This window comes from Plecotus auritus, assembly GCF_963455305.1.
Source record: "Plecotus auritus genome assembly, chromosome: 5".
Taxonomy (NCBI): Eukaryota; Metazoa; Chordata; class Mammalia; order Chiroptera; family Vespertilionidae; genus Plecotus; species Plecotus auritus.
The window spans coordinates 173,922,840-173,950,763 of NC_137776.1; the positions used below are offsets into that span (position 1 = coordinate 173,922,840).

Sequence of the window (27,924 nt, forward strand, 5' to 3'; positions counted from 1 at the left end):
TGTACTCAAGCCTGACCTAGGGCTCTGTGGACCAGGGAGAGAGGAAGGAGTATTCTCCATGGGTGTATGAGGTGGGAGGTAGATGGGTTCCTCATTTCTGCGTCGTCACAGTTTGTTTTTCACCCTGTCCCCTGGAAAGACATTTCTCCCAAATTCAAGGCACTGACTGACGGGTTCTGTGGGATACACAATGTAACAGAAGACAGGAAATCTTTAATTGTTTTTGCACCCAGAGAAAGAGGGAAGGAAAAGAGGGAGGAGTACTTTGGGCCAGAACAGTTCCCTGAGCTGTATCAGTGAAAAGCGTCTTTCAGCCATGGATGTAACCTTTCACCCCTCTGCTTCCCATTCAGCTCTGTGTCCAGAGACCTCTTTGAAACGTTCTGTCCATAGTCCTCATGGGTCTGTGTCGTGATCCAAGATGTAACGAAGGGGCTCTGCTCCTACCTTCTGGCTCTCTGGGCAGTCTTGGCTGGTGATACCTCCATCTGTAGTATTTTTAGTTCTCATCTGTAACCTTCTGTTTCTTTGGGGACTGATGTGCCTCTGGGTTTCATGGAACACTACGGAATGGCCTGAGCTCCCAGCTCACCCCTGATCTGTGCTGCACAATCACAGAAGCAGGCTTATAATCAGTGTAATTGGAGATCAGAGTTAATGAGGACCTCCGTGCCCGCGCAGTCCCCTGAGCAACGCCGAGCTTCAGATGTAGATAAGGAAATGATTGGGCTGAACTGAAAATCCATTTGCCTAATTAGATGATGTATATTCCCACAAGCCCGTGGGGGGGGGGGGGGAATATATATATATATATTTAAAAATAAGGAAACATGACATTTTAAAGTTGAGGTTTTGGCAAAGTTTCATTCCAGAGTCTTTACTCTCTGGGGAGATTGCTTTGAGCACAAAGAAGAATCTCAGCACCCAGAAAAAGCAGGGCACTTTTTATCTAAAGCCAAGAAAATAAAACAGGATCCACTGGAAAACTAGAGAAGTATGAGACACATGGAATGATGCATTTGTGTTCATGGTCTTTACCTTCAAAAAAACGTGCATTCTAGATGAGAGAGTAAGAAAGAGGGGACAAAAAGCACTTGTGTTTTGCCTTAGATTTGGCATCTTAAACTCCCTTCTTGAACTTCAAGTTCTCAGTGGACACACATCCAGATCCTGGGACAGGAACTAGCACATAGTAGGTCTTCTTTTTGTTAAATGAAGAATATATGCATGAGTAAATGAATGAATCTATAACATGGCATATATGGCTACAGGTTGAGCGGAATACTGTCTAAGTATTAGAGTGATTAAGAACAGTATGAGCCAACTCAGAAGGCGGGCCTTAACATATAAATGCCACCTCAACTTTGCCTCGCTCATCATTCTTCTTCATGTCCTTCAATGTCTGGCTTAAAGACCAGCATTTCAAACTGGTCTCCGACACCCCTTTTTTCCTTCTCCTAGATCCAAGACAAGCCCATTCTTTTCAGGCAGTTCTTACCACACTCAAGGTTGTATTATAGCCATGAATGCCCACGCCCTTGGTAGTCCATCATGTTCTTGACGGATCTCGGCTATTTCTCATTCTCTCTGTCTGTGCAAGAGGGGTTTAGTAAATGGTTAAATGGACACATGAATTAAGCCTTGATGACTGCATTTGCACAGTTACCTCCTTTAACTACCTGATGTGCTATCTCTATGCCATATGGCCTGGCCTTGTCACACTGAGTCCCCCAGCATCTCCACCTGAACCACCCACATCACAAGCCCTTGGGGTGAACCAGAGCTCAGGACGCATGATAGTGAAGTTCAAGTTTTGGGTTGGAACCGGGGAGGCTCTGAAGGGCTGATTTTGTATTCTGGCTCTCACAGGATGGAAAGACTTAAACTTTGAGATCAGTGTTGGAGGCATTCCTGCCTCACAATCCCAGGATAGAGGGAGTTGAAGTTCCCACCAGTCAAGCGTGGAACCTTGATTTCATTAATTCACTCCGAAGACACTCACTAAACTTCCAGTATGTGCCAGCCATTTTACTGAGGGCTTGATTGATAAGGGCTCATGAATAACTCATGACCTCGTCCCTGTAGGAAATCATAGTCTATCAGAGAAAGCAAAAGCCCTCCCACGCGACAGGATGCACACTGATGGGGGCTGCACAGAGGGTGGGAGGACCACAGAGGGCCAGAGAATCCAACCAAAGCCCCTGATTCTCATGACAGCCTGGAATAATGGGCGGTCCCAGCTTGGATGCTGCAGTTTCTATTTTGGCCACTTACTCTTTGTACAAATTTGGCTAAAACCATTGCTCTCTGAGCCTCCTGTTGTCATTTGTAAAAGGGTGAAATATTTATCTTGCAAGGCTCTCATAAGGATTAGAAAGCAGGATGCGTAACACATTCACCCCAGGGACTGGAGCAGAGAGGGTGTTCGAAGGATAGTGACTCGCTTCTGCCATTAAAGCAACCACAGAACTTGTAAGAACATCTTTCTGAAGAAGTCAAGGATAACCTGCGTTTGAGTTAGTCCCTTCCAAAGACACTCACATTCCTCAGATTTGAGAGAGATCTATTAACTGGTTTTGCATTCAGAGCTTCCAAATTTGTAAGAAATCAAAATAGTAGTCAAAATAGCTCCTGTGAGTTGAGATTTCACTGTGTGCCAGGGACTTCACATATTGTGCATATTGTATGGAGATTTGCTGTGTCCACATCTCTCGTTAGAACATAGGCACTCCTTTCCCAGCTGCCAGGATTGTTGGTGGCTGACAGCTTGCTCCAAGTCTGTCTTGGAGAAATGCCATCCATCGAAAGGGACCACTTCACCCAAGTTTACGTCTCTTCTCCAGGAATAGCCCACAGCCTGTGACTGGCTAATGCTGAGGCACAATGACCTGATGTTCTTGTCCTGATTTGGGAAAACTCTGAAGGACCGCCCCAGCTCCTTGCTCCCTAGGAGATGAGCTGAGGTCTTTGCTGCAGCAGTATGACAATTCGACTTCTCTCTCTTGCCCAATCCCACTTTGCTCATCCCTTTACAAGGGTGTACCTCCACAGCCTCCTGAGTGCCAGGCTCTACCTTTGAGTCTGGTTCCTGGGGAATCGGACCCGAGAGAAACACATTGTCTCACTTAATCTTTATGTTAACCCTGTGTAGAGATAGTCACAATTCACACTTTCATATGAGACGACTGAGGGTTTGTTTTCTTGCCCAAGTTTGCAGAGCTGGTAAGCAGCAGGGGGAAGATCTGAATGCACGTCTTGCTGACTCCTTTCTCTTTATCCCTGCACCGTAGCTTTCCCGAAGTGGTGGGATTAGCCAGACGCAGCCCTGGGACAGAATTCAATATCCATCCCTCAGTCTTTAGTGAGAATAAATACAACGATTATCCTTTTAAACAGCACGACTGTGCTTTTCAAAAGAAAAATCTGTAGTCGATAGTGATGTTTGGTGCCTCACATAAGGACCCATGTGCCATGTTTTGGCTTGGGCTCAGTTCCAAAGGGGGAAATATGGCTTTGCGGATAGATTTGCATATCTTCCCTTGCCAGAGATTTGAAATATGGGATCCAGCAGACTTCTTCTTTTCTGTTCAGCTGCCAAAGATTTTAAGGCCAACTTCAAATACGGCCATTTTCTTATCTCGGAGCCTGATGCTATCTGCTCCTTTTGCTTTTCCTGTAGACTCCTCTTTTATCCTTGCCCCAAATCCCATTGTCTACTGTGCTTATTCTATGGGGTGATATCAGCCACAACATTTGTGTGACTTAGAAAAGATAACATTGCCTGCCGTCTCCTTACTCTTCTAAGGGCATCTTAGATCCTCAGGGCAGTCAGGTAAGGTCTGATGTGATCCCGCCTCTGGCTGTTGCCCATTGGATCATAGCAGGGCCCCAGAGCTGAGAGGAGCCCAACCATTGGTCAACAAGCAGGGTCTGATATGACCTGGCAGAGAGGTTGCTCTCAAACCCATCTGATGCCTATTAACTGAGTCCTTTCTTTGGAAATTTGCATTGTATACATGGAAAGATTTTGTTGGTAGAGAGTGAGGGAGAGAGAAGAAAATGCAGGGAGAGGAGCTGAGTCATGTTCATTATGAAACTATTTAAGATCTCCTGCTGCTGTGATCCCTAGATCTGCATGAATCTAGAACAGTTCTCCAAATCCAGCTTGGTGGAGTCTGGTCTTATTTGAACCTTTGTTCCCCTGTAAAATTTTACCTTTGGTATACTGCAAAATACAGGCACCACCATTTACACTCTATATGCAGCCATCCTGAAGGATGTCTGTTCCTTGCCCCACAAAGAATGTATATATGTGCATATATGTATGTAATCCATATACATGTGCATACATAAACACACATGCATACATGTATATGTGCATACATATCTGTGTGTATTAAAGAGGAACATTTTAGAGCATAAATTGCTTTCAATAACAAATTTAAGCCATTGTTTCAAAATTGGTTGGTTACCATAAAAATCTGGATTTCGAGTCTCTCCTGAAGAAACTGAAGATCTGCTCGCTGGCCTTTCCCCTCACTTGGCCAGAGCTGGCTGCGCTGGGGTGCAGTTGCTCCCTTTCAATAGAACCTACAGTGCCCAGTTCACCCCAAACTCCACCTCCCTATTGTTTCCCAGCATTGAGGTATTTCAGCTGCACAGGTGCTGCTTTTTTTTAGAGGTGCTCGAGATTTCTTTGATTTTCTCTCTCTAATAGAAAAACAAACAAACAAACAACAACAAAAGCCATGCCAAGAAGCTATGCTATTTCCCTGATGCTCAACTGGTCTCTCACACCTGGCCCCAGTGGACAGCGGTGAACCCTGTTCCAGAGGACATGGCTAGGTTGACAGGGACATTCACTTTCTTTTTCTTTCAGATTTTAATATTGCATCATTCTTTACTAGGACAAGTCAGCAACTGGCTGAGCACTTTATCTACCTTATTTTATTTCATTCTTACAGTAACCCTCTGAGGTAGGTCCCATTAAAAGTCCCATTGACAGGCGAGGTAAACAAGGCCCAGAGGCATTGAGGGACTCACCCAAAATCAGTGTTTGGCCAGGGTGAGCTCAGGGTTTGAACCCAGGTCTTGCTCGGTCGCAGGGCCTGACTGATTACACTAAGTTGAACTGTCTCTCATGCCTCACTTGTCTTTATCTCCACTGGCTGCTGACACCATGAGGGCACATTGTAAATGTGTGTAGACTGTGTACATGCATGTAGAGAGTGAGAACAGGTGACTTTGGGTGTGTGTATGGGGGGCGGGGGTTGTGTGACTTATATGTACTGTCTGTGTTCCTGGTGGCAGCATCAGCAGTGAGACACACACCTGCACCTAAAATCAGGGAGAAAGTAGCTGTCTTTCTCTATTCGCCCACAGGGAGCAGCTTTGTGGTGAGCGAAGGGAGCTACCTGGATATCTCCGACTGGCTAAACCCAGCCAAGCTGTCCCTGTATTACCAGGTCAACGCCACCTCCCCATGGGTGAGGGACCTCTGCGGACAGAGGACGACAGATGCCTGTGAGCAGCTCTGCGACCCAGAAACCGGTGAGCCGTGGGCGGGGCTGGGAAAGAGGAAGAGAGGATCTGGACTGGAGGGTGGGCTGCCCTTCTTCTACCTAAGAATCATGGCTTCTGAGGGATTGACAAGGGGCTTTATGTAAAGATCCATCAATCCATTTAGTGCTTAAAGTATGTGCTGCCATTGGCTGACAAGGGAGAAGGTTCTCAGGAAACCACAGAATCACAGAATCTCAGAGAGTCTGTAGTCCAGCTCTAACAAAGCAGTGTCGGAATGTCATCGCACATCCCTGAGCTTCGATCCTGTCTACCTCCGACTAGCAGTGTGGTCTCCCTGTCATTTTTCCAGCTTCATTGAGATATCCTTGACACATAACATTATGTAAGTTTAAGGTGTACAATGTGATGGTTGAATGCACGTACATAGTATGAAATGACGACCATGATGAAATTAACACCTCCATCATCTCACATACCGTATTTTATGATGCTGACATGTAAGATCTTACTACCTTTCAAATGTATAATAGGGTGTTGTTCATTATATTCAGTGTGCTTTACATTAGATCTCTAGGATTTAACTCATCCTAAATGGGGAGATGTTGGTCACGGGGTACAGACTACCTGGTGTTCTTCGGCAGCACAGAACGAACATAGCGTCTGCCCCGCATGCCTGTTGTTCAGATTGAATGAGCTAATGCTTGGGAAGCTCCTAGCATAATACTGTATTCACCCGATCAACAGGTATTTATTGAGCAGCCGGGCATTTTTCTAGGCATTGGGGACACAGCAGTGAACAAAATAGGCAAAATCTCTGCCCTGATCACATTGAAATTCTAGGGAGACATTACATCTGCAGTGTCTGACATAGCCATTAGCCACATGTGGCTGCTGAAATGTAACTTAATTAGAATTAAACAAAAGTAAACATTCAGGTCCCCAATCACATTTTAGGTGCTCCATAGCTACATGTGACTAGTGGCTACCTCTTCGATAACTCAGGTGTAGAAAATTTCCATCATTGTGATGAGGGGTTCAGGGGACGAGAAGAGATAAACCAAAGAACTTATATGCATAGCCCATAGACAGGGGCCATAGGGTAGTGAAGACCTCTGGGGTAGGGGTTGGGTGGAGGGGGGTAAAAGGGAGGGAATGGGAGATATCTGTAATACTATCAACAATAAAAAATATATTTAAAATATATTTAAAAATATATTTAGAAGGAAAAGAAAGATTTCATCTTAGTACACAAGCAGGTAAATATACATACAGCTTGTCAGGTGATGGTCAATGCTGGGAGAGCACAGAGCACAGCTAGTGCTGAGCTGGGTGGGAGTGGGAGCGGCATTGTTATTACCCAGACAGGGTCAGGGCAGGCTTCTCTGAGAAAGGGACATTTGAACAGGCGCTTTCAGCGGGGGAGGGAGGCCTGCCCCTATCCGGGGAGAGGTCGTTCCAGGCGGGGGGACAAGCAAGGGCCAGTGCCCTGTGGCAGGAGCACAGGGAGGTGCCCAGGGTTCAGCATTAGCAAGAGGACACCCCCCCCGCCCCCCCCCCCCTGTGGCTTGAGGGAAGCCAGGGGAGGGAGCTGGAGGCAGACTTGAGAAGAGGAAGACTGTGGAGGGGAGGTTTAGGTGCCTTGATAGAATGATAAGAACTTTGGGTTTTACTCTGAGTGAGATGAGAAGTCACTGGAGGATTCTGAGCATAGGAACCACATGACCTAACCTGCATTCAACAGGATGGGTCTTCTAACCTACATTCAGTGGCATTGCTCTGGCTGCTGTGGCCAGTTGACAGGGGCACTCAAGGGCACTGTGATTCTCATCAAGGCAAGACTTGGTAAGTGGCTTGGACCAAGGGGGTTAGGGGAGTAGATGTGAGAAACAGTCCAATTCCAGATATATGTAGGGCGTAGATTTGATAAAGTTGTGTTATTGGATATGGGAGGTGAGAAATAGGAATCGATGATGATTGTAAATTGTTCTGTCTGAACAATGGGATGGATGGGTTTACCATTTGCTGGGTCAGGAGGTAGGTGCTGGAGGAGGGTCAGGGTTGAGGTGAGGAAGATCCCAGGTGTTGTTATGAATATAAGTTCAAGGTGACTACTAATCACCAAGTGGAGATGGAAAATGGGCTTTGGGGTCCAAAAGTGGAATGCAAAGCAGAGGTCTCAGCTGGAGACAGAAATCTATGAGTCAACAGCATAGAGATGACCTTTAAACCCATAACATACTCTCTTCTTTATGGTAAATGCACAATGTCTTATTCATAGTTATTGCTCAGTAAGTGGCCGTTATTTATGTTCACAAAGAGGGACACAGGAGTTACAGAGAAGAGACTTGCCAAGGTCATAAGGCAAGTAGAAATGAAGCTGGTATTAGAAGTCCATTCTCCTCGCTCCCTCCCATCCTCTGCTCCTTCCTGCCATGTGTGTTGCTGTATTTTTTCTGGAGCCTCATTCCTCTCTGGCAATCTTGTCTGGAAAACTCATGCACAGATGCCAGGGGGCAGCCTCTGCCCAGACTGAGTGGTCTCTGTGGCCCAGTGCTCCCTCCTCCCAGTTATCTCCCACTTCTTTTTCTCTAAGATTATGTTTTTACTGATGAGAGAGAGAGAGAGAGAGAGAGAGAGAGAGAGAGAGAGAGAGAAACATTAATCATCTGCCTCCTACATGCCCCCTATCGGGGATCGAACCTGCAACCTGAGCATGTGCCCTGACCTGGAATCGAACTGGCGACCTCTTGGTGCATGGGATGATGCTCAACCAGCGGAGCCACACTGGCCAGGGCTCACCCACTGCTCTGTGGGCACCAGTTCAGAAGTAAGGACAGGGCTTCTCCAGGCTCACCCTGTCTCTGCAGAGTCAGGCCAGGATTTGACTTTATAACCACCACTAGTGGCCCGGTGCACGAAATTTGTGCACATTAAAAGGGGGACCCAGAGTCAAGTCCCCGCCCACCCACATGCACCTCAAAATCACGTGAGACCCAGACCTGGCTGCCCCCACATTGGGCTAGATCCAGACCCAGCCAGTCCCACCCTTGTCAAGCCCCGCCGGGCAGGGGGCATAGCCTCAGGTCCCCTGGCCCGGTGCCAGGACAGGGTGGGGGACATGTCTTGAGGTCCCCCATCAAGCCCCACTAGGTGGGGGACATGGCCTGAGGTCCCCTGTCAAGCCCCACTGGGTGGGGGGCGTGGCCTGAGGTCCCCCGGCCTGGCGCTGGGGTGGGGGGAGCAGCCTGAGATCCCTTAGCCCAGCACCAGGACGGAAAGTGCACCTTGAGGTCCCCTGTCAAGCCCCACAGGGGCGGGGGAGGGCATAGCCTCAGGTCCCTGCTGATTGCTCGTTAAGACTCCTTAAGGGAACTTGGCCTCAGCTGTGGGTGCAGCCATTTTTGTGATGGAGTGATGGTCAATTAGCATATTCCCCCTTTATTAGATAGGATTCTCTCTTACCGTGTAGTTGGGAGCCTGTTCAGACACTTTTTCAGGCTTTACATAGGCCTGTTGGGGAAGCTGTTTAGAAAATGTGATGCAGCTCTAGTGTACCATTTGACCAGACAGCTGGGTCTTCTTTCTCTTCAGTCAGACATTTGGGCTTTAGAGCTCTCTCTCTCTCTCTCTCTCTCTCTCTCTCTCTCTCTCTCTCTCTCTCTCATACACACACACACACACACACACACACACACACACACACATACATATATACACTCACACATTCTTGGTAATTCTCACCCCATAGCCAAGTAAGCCTTGTAGAATTGTGTGCCTCTCAATCTGGCCCTGCTCCTTTTTGTCTTTCTTTCCTTAAGAAGAAGGGAAGGTTATTGGTGGGAGGGAACAGAAGAGATCCTATTCTCTGCCCCGATCCCTGAAACCCCAGCTCGGTACAATGCTGAGTATGGGTCTGACCTGGTTTCCCCTGCTAATCTGCCTTCAGGTGCAAGTCTGTGGTTTCTAATGACCATTTCCTTTAGCCACAGGCTTGAGGGCACAATTCCAAACAGTGGGCTATCCAGGCAGCAGACATGCATTAGCCAGTTTTAAAAATGAGCAGCTCTTCCACCAGTATCCCCTAGAATTAAACACACACACACACACAAACACACACACACTCACGCACACAAACCTTATAGCTGAAAATGTCAACAGAATCCACTGACCTTCTCAGCTTTATTGCTGAGAATATTGACATCCAGAGAAGACAGGTGAGAGGACAGAGGTGTACCCCCTGCAGATGGCAGAGCCAGATTCCAATTCCGGAGTCTGTGCTCGGAAACACTGCTTGTGGAGACTCAGTAGGTCTGGAGTGGGGCCTAAGAGTCCGCATTTCTAATGAGCTGCCAGCGATTGCTGATGTTTTGGGTTTAAAGGATACGCTGGGATGGCAAGGCTCTGCACACTCTCCCTCCCAAGTAGTCCTTTTGTTTCTACACAAGCAATAAAAGGCCCAGCCACCCTAGCTGTTAATCTAATTATCGGACAAGACCACGCTTACTTATGTCACCTCATCTTCTGCTTCTATTTGCCATGTGCCCAGGGCTCCAGGCACAATACCTGCAGCTCCCTAAGACCCCATGCCCTCGCACACTTACATCTCTTTCACGGACTGTGTCTGCCCCCTGAAATAGCTTTCTTCCCCTTTTACTCGGAGACCAGGGGCTTCTTTTAATTTCTGTTTTATTCAACCCAAATATCCTTCCTCCCACAGGAATTCCTGGCTCACTATCCCCAGTCCTGACATAAAGGGGCCCCCTTCTCTGCTCTAAAACCCTCTGTGCTTTTATGTGGCATAGTCTTGTCCCTGTCCACAGTCTTTATCCTTTCCTTGTCTGGGTCTATCACCCAACTGCACGTTTTGTTAGGGGCTGAGGAAGGGGGATTCAAAACATGTGCCTTGCTCATCTCTCTGTCTTTAAAAACTTAGCGTAATGCTGACATATAATTAGTTCACAGAAAATAATGACGGAGGAAAGAAGGGAGGAAGGGAGGGAGGGAGGGAGGAACTTTCCCTCCCCATGCTCCCTGAAACAGTTCTATGCACTATTATTTAGCTTCTTCCTCCATATCCACTTATATACGTGCTCAAATTAAGTTACTGCCCAGCTCTGAAGAAATCATACCACAAAGCATTGCCCAGTGCCAGTTGCCTGACCTCTAGGATGCTCTGGTCTCACCCTTCCACTGAGCCACTTCCCCAGACTCATCCCTCTTTGCCTTCTCCACTCTGCCCTACTCACACTGTCCCCCAAACACCCTTACCTTCCCACTAAGGTTCTGTCTCCTCCCTCTCCCTGGAATGTCTTCTGTCATTAATTATTTGCCTTCCAAAGTTCTATTCACTTAACTATCTTTCATCCCTGTTTGGTGAATGGATGACATTTACAGTATCATCAGAGAACAACCTCTGTTGACTAAAAATCTGATTAAAACATCCCAGTTATTGCTGCCCAACCAGTGTTGCTCAGTGGTTGGGCATCAACCTATGACCCAGGAGGTCACAGTTCAATTCCCAGTCAGGGCACATGCTCAGGTTGCAGGCTCAATCCCCAATGTGGGGCATGCAGGAGGCAATGATTCTCTCTTATCATTGATGTTTATGTCTCTCTCTCTCTGAAATCAATTATATATACTATATATATATATATGTGTGTGTGTGTGTGTGTGTGTGTGTGTGTGTATAAATCCATTAGTTGTTGCTTAAAAACTTATCTATCCTGCTAAATGTAACCTACTTAAAGCCAAGAACTATATCTAATTTATCCCTGTATCCTTCCCACCCCAGTGCCCAGCAAAGCACCCTACTGCTAGAAGTCCCTCAGGCCATACATGGATGGGGTTCTCTACAAATGAAGAGTGGAAATGGGCACATAAGATCCCTGCATATATTTTCATGAGGCTTGACTCAGACCCACTTTGCAAAATTTGCTTCAATTCATTAGTTTTGATTCAATGAAGATTTTTCTTAATTCCCGAACTGTTAAGTCTCTGTGTCGAGTGCTATGAGAAATCACAGATACATTGGACAATGTTCCTGCCTTCGTGGATTTCACATTTTCACAGGGATGAAAGGAATATGCTCATATACAGCGACTATAAAGACACCATCTGGTATACATCAAGGGCAGGCACTCCTAAAGTACCCCGTGCCTAAAGAACAGGGAGGGAGGTATTCTGGGTGGGGCTTTGAGGAGCTACATCATGGAGAAGATGGCCTTCTAGCAGAGCCTTATGTAATCGGTAGCGACAGTGTGTAAGACGGGTACTTTAGCCGAAGGAACTTCATGATTGCAAAAAAAAGAGGAGGGAAGTTTGGAATGATTCCAGAAACCAGAGAGTGGAGCGGTCATGCTGTTCCCTAGAGAATGTGCTGACATGGGTTGGAGGGAGAGGACTAGGGGAGTGGCGAGAAATGACATCGGAAAGGTAATGTGAAGAGACCTCATAGTGAGATAAGGATCTGAAGATTCTGAGAACCACAAGGACTTAGTAAGACTTTACTGGCCACCAAAGCAGGGAAACTGCCCTTCACATCTGTCCGACCGTTTTCGGGAACATCCACACCTGAGGGAACAGCTGGGCATCCCCTCTTTTGCCTTTCATCGGGAATTAGAATTTGGGGGACGTCATGGAAAAACCAAGTCCCCAAACACTGTACATACCCAAGCCTTGGATCTGTCAGAGATGGCTCAGCTTCCTTCCCTCAAATAAGCCCCTTCTTCTATGGGTGGGATGTATAGGGTTGAACAAAGTCATGGAGTCCGAGCATTGCTCATCAGGCCTTACAAGCTTTACTGGATATGTCAGTAGGAAAGCTCATTCCTCCCAACTGAGTGGGGAAAAGGAGGAAAGTGGGGCGATGCCGCTGCTGAGGAGTATGTAGTGGTCACGATGCATGGGTGAACTTGGCCAGGTGTTCCTGGCTGTTGCATCGTAGCCCAGCTCGGGTGTGTTTTTCCAGGGATTTTAACAATTAGGACCATTCACAGACCTGATTATGGAATTGGATCCATGGTGTACTGGAGCTGGCTTGTATGGACTCCTGAGAGTTGATTGTTATCTTCTCTCCCCATCTCTTTGTTCAGTTATGTCATGTAGCTAGCTTGGAAATTGGCTAGTATGAGGCTAATATTTACTAAAACTAGTAAATATTACAAAGCATGGCTTATTTTCCTTGGAAGGCCAATCATTAAATATTTACCATCATAACAGTGGGTGGGATGAGAACAGACCAATCAAGGACCAAGGCAAGGACGTGCCTCAGTGAAGTCTCAATGCAGGCTTGTTCCTTCCCAGAATAGACTACCATTGCTCCTTGTTCCCATTTTGAAGACAGAAAGGAAACATGCAAGGACTGTGTGCTCTAGTCCCATAACACAGAGCACCAAACAGTTCTATTGGTCAGGCTTTGTCTCTGAAGAATGTCATCTTAGGTGAATCTTACTGTGAAATTTCTAGTTCTGTGCGTGTGTGGTATCACGCTAAATTCTGTATAGAAAATCTTATGGCCCAAACCACAGCAGACAACAGCAGAACACTCATTCATTTAGTCATGAATCCATTCATCTATTTATTGCCTCATCCAAGCATTTAGTGAACCAGAGTAGAACTGGGATATCCTTCGGAGTAAAATAGAACCGGGTTCAAATCCTTGTTTCTCTGATTGCTGGTTGTGGAGCTTTGGACAAGTAAATTAAACATATATGAGCCTCATTTTTTGCCTATGCAAAAATTAGGAGAATAGTTCTTATTCTGCAGGGTTGTTGTGAGAATGAGATGAAGAATGAAGTTTAAAATTCACCGACTGTAGTGTCTTAATATACAGTGGGCACTCCAAACATAGTGCCTCATTTTATTTGTATAATCAGTTATTCAGTCATTTAATTTAATTTATTCAGTGTCGTCAATTAATTTAACAAATTTCAAATACTGTACCAAATACAGAGTGTCCCCAAAAATGTATACACACTTTGAATAATTATTCATTCCAATGGGTTAAATCTTAAAAGAAAGAAACATCAATTGAGCTATCAAAAAAAAGGTGTGTAAACATTTTTTGGGACACCCTGTATTTTAAGAGATACCTTGAATCCAGCAATGAACAACTGTATTAGATTATGGGAGAAGAAAGTAAGTTAGAGTCCCTGCCCTCTAGAGCCTGACCACCTAACGTGCAACTTATAATAACCTGGACATTCCTGTCTGCTGACCTTTCCTTGAGTCCCCATGTGACTTTTAAACTTGTGCAATGAACAAAGTCCCAGGCCCTCAATCCTAGTGCCAGCTTTGCCACAGATTTGCCAGTAACCTTGGGCATGTCACATACCACAAACTGTATGTTCCCTCTCTCCAACAAAGAGCTTAGTGGACACAAACTTTAAATATAATTCAGGTCTTTGGAGGTCATCTAGCCTCATCTAATGGGAAGACTGAGGGCCACCAAGGCTAAGCAGGTTGCCCAGTGTCACTCCGTAAATTAGTAGCAAGAGACAAGTTACAACCTTGAATAGTTCCTGAGGTATTTTCCAGCTCAAAATCTGTGTTTCTGTGACCTTCTAAGCACTAATAACTTAGAGCATAAGTATGATTGAAACAATTTGTAGGTGGCATTTAAAGCAGATTGAATTTTCTTTTCAAATTGATATGAACTCAGTCATGTTCACCATCAAAATCAGTTTATTTTCTCGTCTTCATCAGCCACTTTTCATTTGCAATCGGAATGAAATGATAATACCCTGGGTGTAGTTATGTCATCATACATGTGTCTTATATCCCACTAAATATTTCTCAAGTTCACATATTGTTTCTGATATTTGCTGGAGCCATGTATTACTAAAGTTTAAAGGGACACAAGGATGTTGCGAAGTTGTAGAGTCCAAGAATTCACCGAGATGGAGACCGCCCTGCCTTGAAGGAGATTGTAACATGGTGGGTTTCTAGGTAACGTGGCAGACATGTAGGATTTAAGTCGATTAGTGCAGAGGTGAGATGTGGAGTTAAATGAGCAGGAGAGAGCCAACTTTCTGTCACACCAGAAAAGAGAGATGTGTATATGAGAACAACGTTTTATAAGAACTTGGCCTTCGCTCATATCGCTTATTGCCATATCGCAGGGATTGAAACAGTTCCTGCATCAATGCAGTTTGTGGATGGATGGATGGATGGATGGATGGATGGATGGATGGATGGATGGATGGATGAATTAATGAGGAGCAAGTTTCAGTTACTGAAATATCAAGGCCTGGGCAATAGATTGAGTGCCTTGTTCTGAGGTCAGGACCATAGATAGCTCTTTGGGCACTGACAATGTCATTTAGGCTAAATGTTTTTGCTTTTTAATTTATCTTTAGTATTGAAAGTATTACAAATGTCCTCCTTTTTCCCATTGACCCCCTCCACTCTGCACCCACCCCTCCCAGGCCTTCACACATACTATCTGTGTCCTTGGACTATGTGCGTATAAGTTCCCCTGTCAATCTCTCCCCAATTCCCACCCCCGCCTTCCCTCTGAGATTTGTTTTTTGTTGAACCTTTATCTGGTGCAGCTAATTCTCTTCTGGAAGTCGCCTTCTCTCTCGAAATGGATACTAGTCTTTCTTGAATTCAGTTGAAGTAAGCTCTATCTCTTACCTGTTCACAATTGGTCTATGTCAACTATGCTGCTACTCCACAGGGCCTCAACTGGGGAAATCAGTCCTCCATGAAGTGAGTCCCTCTGGTCCTCAGAACCCACAATGCTGTATGTAGCTCAGCACTCCTTGGTCTTGAACTTTACTGGGACCTGATTTAAATAATGCCTTGTCTAAACTGATTGTCAATTAATGTACCCCATGTCTTATTATTCAGACATGCAAGATAATGGAATCAAACTTTAAAAAACCATTTTCAACAAAAGTCATTCAAAGAACAACAGCCAGCCAAGGCTGTTCTGCTTAAAGTCCATGTAAATGAACGTTAATTATAAAAGCCCGTTTATCTCACCAGACTCATCCAGTTTGTGCAGGTTCATTATCTGTATATAGCAGATGGAGGTGTTAGACAAGGACCCAATATAACTTATGGTGAAGAGAATCATTGTGGAGAGATATCAAGGGGGTACATGAAAGCCGGAGTAACAATAACAATGTATTATGCACTTACTGCGTACCAAGCATCATGCTGAAACTTTACATAACTACCTTGGTTTCCATAACAACATTCTAGGTAGTTATTATTGCTTCCATTTTCCATAGAAGACGCTGTATCTTAAAGTACATGATTGACATTCCCAAGGTCATATATTTACTAAGTATCACAGCTGGGATTTGGACCCAGGCTGAGTGACAAGCTACTATTTCGAGGAGTCAGTGTGTGAGAGAGTTTGCTTAGCAAAGAGAGAGGCAGTCTGGCATTCTCTTTAGATAGTGTTTGCAGAGAATTCTCAGGGGCACGTATGAATCCTTTGGACAAAGAATTTATAGAAGGAGTTGATGTGAAAAATGAAAGGACCCAATTGGACTCTGGGGACAAGGGCAAGGTGCAGAACTGAGAAGTGGACCGGTGGCAGCATGTTTGAGTTGCCGGGAAACCATTTTATATCTCTGTTTGGGAGTCTTGCTCTACTTGGTTTAAATGGGTTGTAAAATGTGATGTTGTGGAAGAGGGTTGCGGTCCTTTGGAAAAGGACAATCTGTGTCAAAGATGAGGTCATAAAATGTCAGCCCACGATGCCAGGCAACAAGACTGACTGCACAAACCTGGGGAAGGACGAGGTTAGAAAGGGCTGCAAAACCGACCTTGAACATTTTTCCTTATTGGGACCTTGCCAGTCCCACTGAAGGTTCAAGGCAACTTTTGCTTCTGAACTTGAAAAAATAAAAAGTAGTGAGAGATCTGAAATCTCGTATTGTAAAGGAAAATAATGTGAGGTATTTCTGATGATGATCTTTGGGGTGTTTTTCAAAAAAGGAAGGCGGTTCTCAATTTCTGAGACCAGAATTTATCATTAAAAAATATAGTCTAATGGCATTTAAGTTAGATTCTATATTTAATTGCATTTAAAAGTATATTTCAAAAACATACAAGGGCCTCCAAAAATGGTATTTCAAAAAAGATTCCAGGGAACTTCTCAATGTAATGTAATACCTTATAACCAATGAGTTATCAACCGACAAGGGCATGGAAACAGAAGATGGGGTGCAAGTACAGGTTGGAGTTGGATAGTAATTGGGATCCACACTCCATGTTGTGAAGTGTTCCCACACGTGTAAATGGTACGTCATTTCCAGCAGCCAGTCTGACAGGGTCTCTGTAGGTACTGGTCTCTTCGGAAGCAGAAGTCTGCTTCCCGCCCATCACTACTTCTTCACCCCTCCTCCGTGTTTCAGCGTAAATGCCACTTCCTCCAGGAGGTTTTCGCTGGCCTTCTAGACTCAGTCATTGTCCCTTGTTTATGCTCCATTAGTGTACTCAATTTCCTCTATATGGTAAATAATAATAATGATGATGATGATGATGCACGTTACATAGTGCAAACTTGTGCATAAGGCAGTCTTCTAAGCACTTCCCATATCTGACCTCATATAATCCTCTCCATGACCCTGTGCAGTAGATACAGTCAGACTGTAACCAAACTGAGAAAATCAAGTGAAGCCATATTTAATGTGCCAGTAAGGGAAGCAGGCTGTCAATAATAACCATAAGACACTAATAGTTACCAGACAAGTCCTCATTTCAGGGATATTAGAATGTGGGAAGTTACATCATGTAATGCCCTGTTACTGCCATGTGCAGATGAGAGAAATAAATCATGTAAGTTAATGGATTTTCCCAGAGTCACACATCTAGGAAGTGGTGGAGTTAAGATTGGAATCCTAGAAGTCTGGCTTCAGAGTTTAACCTCCTCACCACTAGCCTGTACTATCAATACATCATCACAGCTTGAAATCACAAACCTACTTGTGTGATTCTGTTTAATTACTAGTATCTGAGAGACTGTGTGCTGGGGAAAGGCAGGGCCATATGTGTGTTACTCATTGCTTTGTCCCCAAACCCAGCCCACTGTCTAGCACACCGTTGATGTGCAATAAGTAATGGAATGAGTGAATGGAAGAAGTACTGGATTTGGAGACAAATTCCATGGGCTTCTTTCCTAGATCTGCAATTTTTACTCCTGCTGTGACCTTTGACATGACTCTTTGTTCTCTGGGCCTCAGTTTCTCCATTTATAATTTACCTGAGAATCTTTCTAAGTGCTCTCCAGCTCCCAAATTCTAGGTACTGCCAACTTCATCGAAAGCAATGCTCTGCCCAACTCTGACACCTAATGTAATCAGGATGCCAGGCCCTGACAATGAGCAGAACAGATAAAAATTGCAGTGGAGGCAGGGGCAGAGAGGTGGGGGCAAGGGGTAGACAGGTCATTGGAATATGTGTAGTAACAAATAAACTGATTGGATCATATGCTAGAAGATGATGTGTTATCTTTATGTGAAGGGCGCTGCAACAAGAGGGGGCTGTGGATATGGATGAGAGGAGTGATTGTAAGTTTAATTAGGCTGTTCAAGGGCAGATTGGGCCTCCCATGTTTGAGGAAGATTCTGGAGGGGAAGGTGGCTCAGCTTCCCTAGATATTAGGAGGACATAAGATGAGGTCACAGAGGGACCAAAGGCTAGAGCCTGTGGGGCCTCACAGACACTGTAAGGACATTGGCTTCCATTCTGAATGCAGTGGGTGCCTTGGGGGAACTCGAGCTGAGGACGTATGCCAGCTGACCTATATTCTGGGAGGATCTCTCTGGCCACTCTCTTGCGAAAAATATGTAGGGACAGAGGCAAGAGTGGTAGGAGGGAGGCCACTTAGAAGGCTAATGGGATAATGTAGGCGAGAATTGACGGTGGCCTGGGCCAGGGACGTAGCCATGGAGGTGGAGAGAGTGCTTGGAACCCAGGTAGTGCATTTAATTCATTGCAGTTGTTTAGCAAGCACTGATTATATGCCAGGCACTGTGCTCTGTATTGGGGGTAGTGAGCAACAGCAGCTGCCCTCCCAGTCCATTAGAACTTCCTGTCTAATGAGCTGGTTTCATGCTTTGACAATAGAGATGAAAAATGCTACTGCTGTGTTCCCCTCCATGTATAGGGGTCCCAGGACCAGTGTTCACTCTGTCTCTACATAAAGGGCCCAGGAGAGGATGACAAGGTCTTAGTCTGCTCGGGTTCTCACAACAAAATTTCATGGACTGGTGGCTGCAACAACAGAAACGTGTATCTCACAGCTCTGGAGGCTAGAAGTCCAAGATCAAGATTTCTCAGAATTGGTTCCTGGTGAGGGTTCTCCACCTGGATTGCAGATGGTCAGCTTCTCAACTTCTCATTTTGTCCTCACATGGCCTTTCCTGGGTGGGTGCAGGGAGAGAGAGAGAGAGAGAGAGAGAGAGAGAGAGAGAGAGAGAGAGAGAGAGAGAGAAAGAGATGCACTATCCACTTATTTTAAGAACACTAATTCCATCATGAGGGCCCACCATCAGGGCCTCATCTAACCCTAATTACCTTCCAAAGGCCCCATCTCCACATACCATCACATTGGGGACTAAGGGTTCAACATATGAATTTGGGGGAACTACAGACAAGACACTGCCACCCCCTTAATTTGCTCCAAATTGCACTGCCCGCATGGTGGGCTCTGTTTTGTTTCTAGAGAGGCAGTCAGACCAAAACTGAAATAGTCCAGGCATCAAATTCAGACAGACCTGGGCTGAAATCTTGGCTCTGCCTCTAACTAGTGTATGGTTTTGAGCAAATGGCTTCATTTCCCCCCAAGCCTCAGGTTATTATAATGATTATAATGATTATAATCAATACAAAGTACCTGCCACATTATATGTCAAATATTCAACAAATAGGAATTATTAAATCAGGGCCAAAAAGGACTCCCAATGCTGGCAATGCTTAACCCACAAAGGACTTAACTGTGATGGATTTGAAGGCATGAAGACAGATTCTGAGCAGAAAGGATCTCCACAAAAACCACTTAAAACACACATGCACTTAGCAATAGCCATTTCTGGTTGTTTGATACCACAAGTAAGGAACCAGCCCATTGCACCACACTGTCCTTTCTCCTTTCTCTCGACTGAAGGCAGCTTTCATGTCAGTAAATGACTAAAGGCACGCGCGTGTCTGTGTGTGTGTGTGTGTGTATGTGTGTGTGTTTCCATCCCCACCTCCTGGTTGCAGTATTAAATGTCCCTTAATTAAAACTTCATTAATTGGCTCTGTAGCAACCACAAGGGGTGGGGAGGTACACGGAGACTGTCCCGCAGGACAGCGCATCAGGATTTCACGCCGCATCACACAGGTCACGCGAGGTCGGTGCCTCTCCCAGGAAGGGGTACACAGCCTGCTGTGATCTCCCTAGTGACTGAAAATGGGCATACCAGCGAATCCTGACTCCCTTGTGAGGTTTGGCACGGGCCACTTGGACACACGCTGCTTAATTTTAATGATTCACAACAATTCTCCATCATATACAGGCCAACGTAGCGTCAAGATGTTTTATAAGAGAAGCTGATGGAAGGAGACTTGACTTAGAGCAGTGAACACACAGTAAATATACAGATGATGTAGTATAGAATTGTACACCTGAAACCTATATAATTTCATTAGCCAATGTCACCCCAATAAATTCAATTTTTTTAAAAAAGGAGAGAAACTGATGGTAAGTGGCACTGATTTTCAATTAAATTAATGCCAGAAAGTGGGGGCTGGCCAGGGTGTGGGATGAAAAGAAGGGATGGCATTAGCAGAAAATGAATGTTGTCTTTGTTCCAGGCACCGTTACATGCTATAGTTTATGTGATCTTCACGTTAACCCTTGGAGTTATAGAGACACTCTCCTTTTATAGACTCCCTTTGTGGACGGATGAAATTAAGGTGGGTCAGGATTCAACTTGGGCCTCTGGCCCAAACTCAATTTCTTTGCACTGACGGTGCTAGCAAGGGTAGCAAGGTGTAGAGCAGGACAGACAGAAACACACACAGAGAGAAAGAGAAAATTGGAGAAGCAGAGACCAAAGAGAGAAACTGAGGCAGCTACAAAACCACAAAGATTGAGAAATAAAGGTGGCGGATGGGGAGACCCATGATAGAGAAGAGAGACACGGAGGTGGGGGGAAGTAAGAACAGGAATTGCATATAATCAGGCGTGAGACTAGCGAAGTGAAAATTGGTCGGTTCAGCTGAATGTACACATTATGTAAAGTGGTATAATATTCCAGATGGAAGGAAGTGGGAAGGACAATTCTCCAGTTTCCATGGAAGCTCGCTGTGACCCTGGCCATCTGCCGGCAACTGAAGCTGGGGCCACTCTGAGCAAGGCACCATCTGAAGCAGAGGGCAGAAGTCTACCCACAGGCTCTCCCATCCTGGGTGTCTGAACCCCTTGCATTATGGCATCCGTGGCTTGGGCGGGTCACGTACATATGGCCCACGGTACTCAGGGCACATCTTGGCTCTAATTTTGTAAGTGATTTTTATTTTAAACCCATAAAATAGCCGATGCTTGAAAAAGCCATCATTGCTTCTCTTTTGTAAAGAACTCTTTTGCAAAGTGAGTAATTACCCTCCGCTTAATTTATTTTGTATTTTTCACTTTGCTGTTTCAGGTTTGTTCAAGCAGTGAACAAGTACATGATTAATCATCATGCGTTCTCAATAGAATAGTGTGTATTTTATACTCACTGCATCCTTGTGAATGGGAGAGAGGGCCAGGCTGTTCCCCATCTTCTAGGTGAGAGGGATGAGGCTCAGAGGTGAAGGGGCTGGAGAAAGGCCACGTGTTAACCGGTGGGGTCACAGCTGCAGGGACCCCTCGCCCAGCAGGCCTGCCTGTGTCAGGAATTCCATGTTCTTCAACTGGAATGACATCCTTTCTGGATGTTGGAGACGTCTGCATTGTATCTGCTCCAGGCTGTCGGTGAGGTTTCTTCACCCCTTCCTTTTCAGTCAGCCATAATTTTCAGGGAGTCTCTTAGCCACGGGCTTTTCTCCCCAACATGAATCTGTAGATAGAGGGATGGAGGAGGTAAGGAGGAGAGGGAATGGAGCCAGTGGAGAGTTGTCACCCTGGCTGAGACCCTGAAGCGGGGGCCTGGCTCGTGGTCTCTCAGACCCCTGGCCACCCCCACAGCTGCCCACGTGATCTGGGTCAATTCCAATTAGTCCCCAAGTCGCTGAGATTAAGGACTCTGATCTCTCTCAGACCCGATCACCCGCTGGTGCCACCAAAACCTTCTGGCCTCTATTTTTTCCTTTTTCTTGGTCTCAGGGGGATGATGATGAATGACAATGAGGGGCTAGCCGCTGAAATGCTGGTGTCCACGTTTTCTCAAATGCCTTGAGAAGAACAAGGCTGAAACATCTCCTCCCAGCAGCTTAAGGAGAAAAGGGGCATCAGAGATGGCCAAGAGAGGTGGCCTAGGTGTCATCAAGACCAGCCTCCTCACTATGCAGTTAGAGAGGCTGAGTCCCAGGGAGGGAGGGGCCTGCCGCGTTCACACTGCACATTTGGCTGTTAGACCTCTAAAGAAGGCAACCTCACTTATAAATGTCCGAATGATGGTCACTTGTTAGTTCACTCCAGTCACGTGACTCTGCCTCCCAAGCTCCTAGCCCTCCCCCACATACCCATCCCCTCCTCCAGTCCCGAGGGAGACCCTGACTTCAAAAGATAAGTCTGGAGTATATTAGCCTGGGCGGCATGGCTCAGTGGTTGAGCATCAGCCTCTGAACCAGAAGGTCATGGTTCAATTCCTGGTCAGGGCACGTGCCTGGGTTGCCGGCTCGATCCCCAGTGTGGGGTGTGCAGGAGGCAGCCGATTAATGAGTCTCTCTCATCACTGTTGTTTCTATCTCTCTCTCCCTCTCCCTTCCTCTCTGAAATAAATAAAAATATATTTGTTAAAAAGACCAGAGTGTATTAGAGGAGGAAAAAGGGACTAGAATTTGAACATGGTATGAGAGGGTATTTGGGTATCTCTGAGTACTAGGAACTCATTTTTATAGCTGGGGAGACCGCGGCCAAGAACAGTGATTTGCCCAAGGTTGCACAGGAGTCTGCATTAGAAAATGTATGCCCCAGTGGCACTGCTTGCATTTATAGCTGCCCAGAGGATCTCAATCCTTTACTAAATAATCATTTTGCCACTTAATTTCCCCCTCATCTCTCACTCCCTCTCAGCCCGTGGTCTCTCCTCCGTGGACCCCACCTCTCTCCAGTTCTCAGGGAAGACGTGCTGCAAGGAGCCGGTGCTAGTAGGCAGGGGTGTTCTCAAATGGTTCTGTTCTGGTGATAAACCCAGAGGAAGTCAGAGCATGAAAGGTACAGGGAGGAAGAGTAATTGGTAAAATTGAGAAGATGGGCTGGGGCCAGGCATGAGGGCTTTGAATGTCCAACCAGGGTATATAAACTCTACCGTGAAAGCTACTGGCATCCACTAGAGTTTTCTAGATGAGCTGTGGCTGCAGCTGTTCTTTGAAGAGATAACTGACGTTCAGTGAGTTTAGAAGGGGACACTAAACACAGTCACCAGTGATAAGGCTTTTTCCATGGGGCCCTCACCAGGGCAGTGGCCATTCAGAGAGGTGGGAAGGAATGGGTTTGAGTGACAACAATGAGATAGAATCAGGGGGGTCTGGGTAACATTTGGATGTGGAGGGTATAAAAAGTAGAGTCTAGCCCTAACCGGTTTGGCTCAGTGGATAGAGCGTCTGCCTGTGGACTCAAGGGTCCCAGGTTCGATTCCGGTCAAGAGCATGTACCTTGGTTGTGGGCACATCCCCAGTGCAGGGGGGCGGGGGGGTGCAGGAGGCAGCTTATTGATGTTTCTCTCTCATCAATGTTTCTAACTCTCTCTCCCTCTCCCTTCCTCTCTGTAAAAAATCAATAAAATATATATATTTTTTTAAAAGAGTGGAAAATTACAAGTTTCCATGTAGACTTAAAAAAAAAAGTGGAGTCTAGTGAAAGATTTTTCTAAGGTTTGTCATTTGGGAAGAAAGTGAGACCATTATTCATAGAGAGGTGCAGCAGCTGCTTTCGCTATAGCCATGCTGCGTAACAAACAGGCATGCACTTTATTGTCAACAACTGCAAGCATTTCCCCCTTTGTTACATGTCCCAGTGGACTGATCTAACCAGAATTCAGCTCCAAGCTCATGTATCCAGCTCTGTTGCCCCTTGTCCTTCTGGGATTAGATCTACTCATGGCAAGAGGCAAGGAATAAAGAGAACAAGCCCAGCCACACAGCACACTTCAAACCTCAGCTTACCTCCTGTCAGCTGCATCTCATTGGCCAAAGTAAGTCACATGACAAGCCTGGAGACAAAGGCTAGGGAAGAAATTTTATCCTCACAATCAGTCATGACAAGGATATGAATACATAACACTCCTATAGAGACATGAAGAGTTGACACCAATAATTCAGTCCACCACAGGGTAGACTGACCTTCAACACCCCCTGATTTCCTATTTTTGAGCCCTTTTCCATCTCCCTTAAGGCATTCCTCCTAAACTACGGCCCGCGGGCCGGATCCGGCTGTTCTATCCGGTTCTCTTGCTCTCCCCTCCGCTCCTTTACTTTGAATTTATATTAGTTCACACAAACACTCCATCCATGCTTTTGTTCCGGCCCACCGGTCCATTTTAAGAACCCATTGTGGCCCTCGAGTCAAAAAGTTTGCCCACCCCTGCTCCTAGAGCCATCATATAGCTTGGGAAGGAAGAATCAGAAAGATGCTGGGCTGGGATCTTGGCTCTTTCCTTCTCAACCTTGGGCGGCTTACTCACCCTCTCGAAACCTCAACTTCACATTATTTAAAGTGGAGCCAATAAAACCTTCCTCACCGTGTTGTCATGGATACCAGAACCTATTTGGCTGAGGTCAGCACATAGTAGATGCTCAATTAGCAGAAGGTCTGAGGTCAGCCCTGGGTCTGGCCCCTGCTAGTAGAAAATCAATCCAACAACCCTCATTACTTAGGTTATGAATCCAGTGCAGTCCTGCATAGTGTGTTTTCATCTGGACGGGATATTTGGAGGAGCCATTCTTAGCCTTTAGATATGGTGAAAGTTTAGAAATCAGCAGGATGTGACTGCAGGTGCCCTTCTTCTCCTACCCTCGTTGTCAGTGATCATTGAACTAAAGGCAGCTCCCCTTGCTCTTGCCCTTGTGGTCATGCTTGTTGTTGTGACTTTTGCGATTATGTGAAAGAACGTGAGTGTTGAAGACCTGACTATGACCTTCGGCGAGTGACTAATCGAGGCTGAGCTCCGGCTTTCTTATTTTACAATGTGGACACTAGTACCTCCCTCCTCGTATTAGTCCTGGGGTGACCTGTGAGATGATATACGATAACTTATTTCGAGTGTCTTCCACTCGAAAGAGTTCTAGCACAAAGCAGGCCCCAGTCATGTTAGGCCGAGCCCATGCCTCCCCCACCAGATGCCTGGCCCTGAGTTGGACTCCAGTGGCACAGCAGCCACTCAGGGTTGAACACAAAAGGGTGTCACGCATGCTGTTTCTCCGAGGGCCCAGGGAGATGTCTTTCCAAGCCACAGCCACAAGAAGAGTCAGTAAGAAAGTGAACAGTGGCTAGTGTCCCTGGCCTGTGGCAATACGTGATGACTGTGTTGGAAGCAAGTGAAAATGGAATCATAAGAGGATGACAGGGTTCGAGGAGCGGAGCCAGACAGCCGGGTGACTCGGGAAGAAGGCTTTGCACTTACGTAGCCCTCTCATGGGCAGGTGACAGGCTCCTCTGAGTGGTGGGGGACAGAGCGGGCAGCATCCTCTGGCTGATGCTCCACCCTCCTGTGCCCGGGTCGCTGGGAGGAGCCATAGAAAAAGGCAACAGGTGTTGCTGGTTCTGGAAGCACAGGGATCAGCCCTGTAGATGATTTCATTAAAGCTACCCTAATTTGCAGATAAAGAAACTGAGGTCCCTTTAGCTTTGCAAAGGGCATATACATTGACATTGAGACCATTTTTCCTCTAGAAAGCGTTTTTTCTTTCCACTAAAACAAGAAGCTAAATTGGCCCCTTTTATCCAGGAATAATAGTAACAAAGGCTCAAAACAGGTATGATGTTTTCAACAAGAAGAAATGTGCCCAAGATTGCTCTGAGGACTTTTCAAATATATCTTTGATCATTCCAGCAGATCATTGATATCGCTCATTACAGATTAGGAAGAAGACTCTGAGAGGCGAAGTGACTTGGTCAAGTTCATACAAATGCTAAGTGCTAAGAGGCAGAGCCCTGATTTACATCCAAAATGAGATGATTCCAGGGCCCACAGTCTGAACCATCTCTCCAGCCCACCAGCCCAACACAGCTCCCATGAGGCACTGTCTGTTTCTAAGTGATTTAGGAGAGCCTCAAACAAGATAAACTCAGATTGTTCATAACTGAGGGCTTCTGTTGTTTTTACCCAATTGTTTATGCAGTGAGAATGCATGTAACAAAAAGTGAGAATTCAATAAGTGGAAAAAATAAATACGTTAAAACCAGTGCAACTCATCTATAGCTAATAATACAGAGTTCTAGTAATTAGCACAATGAAAGTCTATTTCATTGAATTCCCATAAGGGAACCACTTTAATGAAGAGAGTAAACTCTATTTTTTTTAAGGGCTGCATTATCAATTCCATATAAATGTTTGTTTTTAATCTTTTAAGACTATTTCAAATTCATTATATTAAGAAAATAGCCCTTGCAGATTTTGCTCAGTGATTAGAGCATTAGCTTATGGACTGAGGGGTCTTGGGTTCAGTTCCCGTCAAGGACATGCACCTCGGTTGCAGACTAGATCCCTGGCCCCAGGTCGGGCCACATGTGAGAGACAACCAATTAATCTCTCTCTCACATCAGTGTTTCTCTCTGTGTGTCTCTCCCCCTTCCTTCAACTCTCTCTAAAAATCAATGGAAAATATCCTTGGGTAAAGATTAACCAAAAATAAAAATAATAATCCCTGTTTGTAAATGCAATACATTGTCATTGTAGGACACTCGGACATGTCAGAGGAGGACCAAGGGAAAAAAAGAATCCCTAGAAATTGTTGCCAGGTATAATGTTGAATGATGGAAGCACCAGTGCCGTTAAAGGATGCTGAGGTCATGGCCAGGAACCCTGGGTTCTAATCCTGTGATTTGGCCCAAAGCCTCCCCTCTCTGAGCTGTGTTTCTTCTTCTGAAAAACTATTCATACTAGATGATCCTTAAGAGCTCTTCCTGCTCTGATGTGAAATGGAATTCTATTTTAGACATTTTACCAGCACTCATGTTTACACTTTCCATCTCCTTGGCAAGTACATGTCCTGGATGTATGAATGTTTCTTTCAATCTTCAGCAGAACCGTCATTATTCTAAATGAAGCCACCCTGAATATATGAACATTAGAACATATTTATGTATTCACTAACTCACCCCTCTATTCATGTGTTTAGTTAGCAAATGCACTGCCTACCCTTCATCGGGCACTATACTAATTGGTAGGATGTGAAGATGATTAAGAAAAGATTTCTGCCTGGCTGGTGTGGCTGAGTGTTTGAGCATCGACCTATGAACCAGCAGGTCACAGTTCGATTCCCGGTCAAAGCACAAGTCTGGATTGTGGGCTCGATCCTCAGTAGGGGGCGCGCAGGAGGCAGCCGATCAGTGAGTCTCTCTCATCATTGATATTTCTATCGCTCTTTCTCCCTTTCTCTCTGAAATCAATAAAAAAAAAATTTAAAAAAGAAAAGGTTTCTGCAAACAAGAAACTCCCAGGTTAGTGGGGAGAACAGACCAATTTTTTGAAAAATTTCGCCATCCCATTGGCATAGGATTACTATTGTGAAATGCACCCCTTACTTGTGTAGGTGCCCGGCAGTGCAGCAGGCATTGGACGCAGCAGGCATTGGAAGCAGCGGTGAGCAAGATGGGTGCAGCCCCATCCTTGCCAGAGCCCCTGTAGTGCCCGCAGTGTGGGAGCACGGGCACCTGGTACGCCTGAGTCCCTGGAGCTGCGCTTTGGCAGCCTGGCAGCCCTGCGTGTGCAGGGGCAGGACCTAGGAAAGGCCTCACCCAGGGGAGGGCTCCATCCTGGCTCTGGCTGTCAGAGGCTTGCATCTTGCAAGAAGGAAATGCTCGGTTGCAAATAGTGGAGGGTAGGCTGAGCCAGCGAAATGGGAAACAGAAGTCAATAAAGCCAATGGCCCCGGCATTGATGGACATCTTGCCACAGTCACCTGGCCCAGCTGATAAAGGGGATCACAGCGAAGGCTGAAACACACAGTGTCTTCGGGGTCTGGAAAGACAACACAGACAACGGACTCTCATTGGTGCTCGAAATTGAGGAACATCTACTACAGTTTTCC

The 27,924-nt window shown here is 45.8% G+C and overlaps 1 protein-coding gene across 3 annotated transcripts in view; it reads left to right on the plus strand.

The window, feature by feature from the left end:
• Positions 1-27,924, plus strand: part of ASTN2 (astrotactin 2) — a 765,958-nt gene that overhangs the window by 323,577 nt on the left and 414,457 nt on the right. For all 3 annotated transcript variants that reach the window (XM_080667806.1, XM_080667807.1, XM_080667808.1), the window contains one exon: positions 5,383-5,550. In XM_080667806.1, the coding sequence (XP_080523932.1) occupies positions 5,383-5,550 (168 nt within the window). The remainder of the gene's footprint in view (positions 1-5,382; positions 5,551-27,924) is intronic.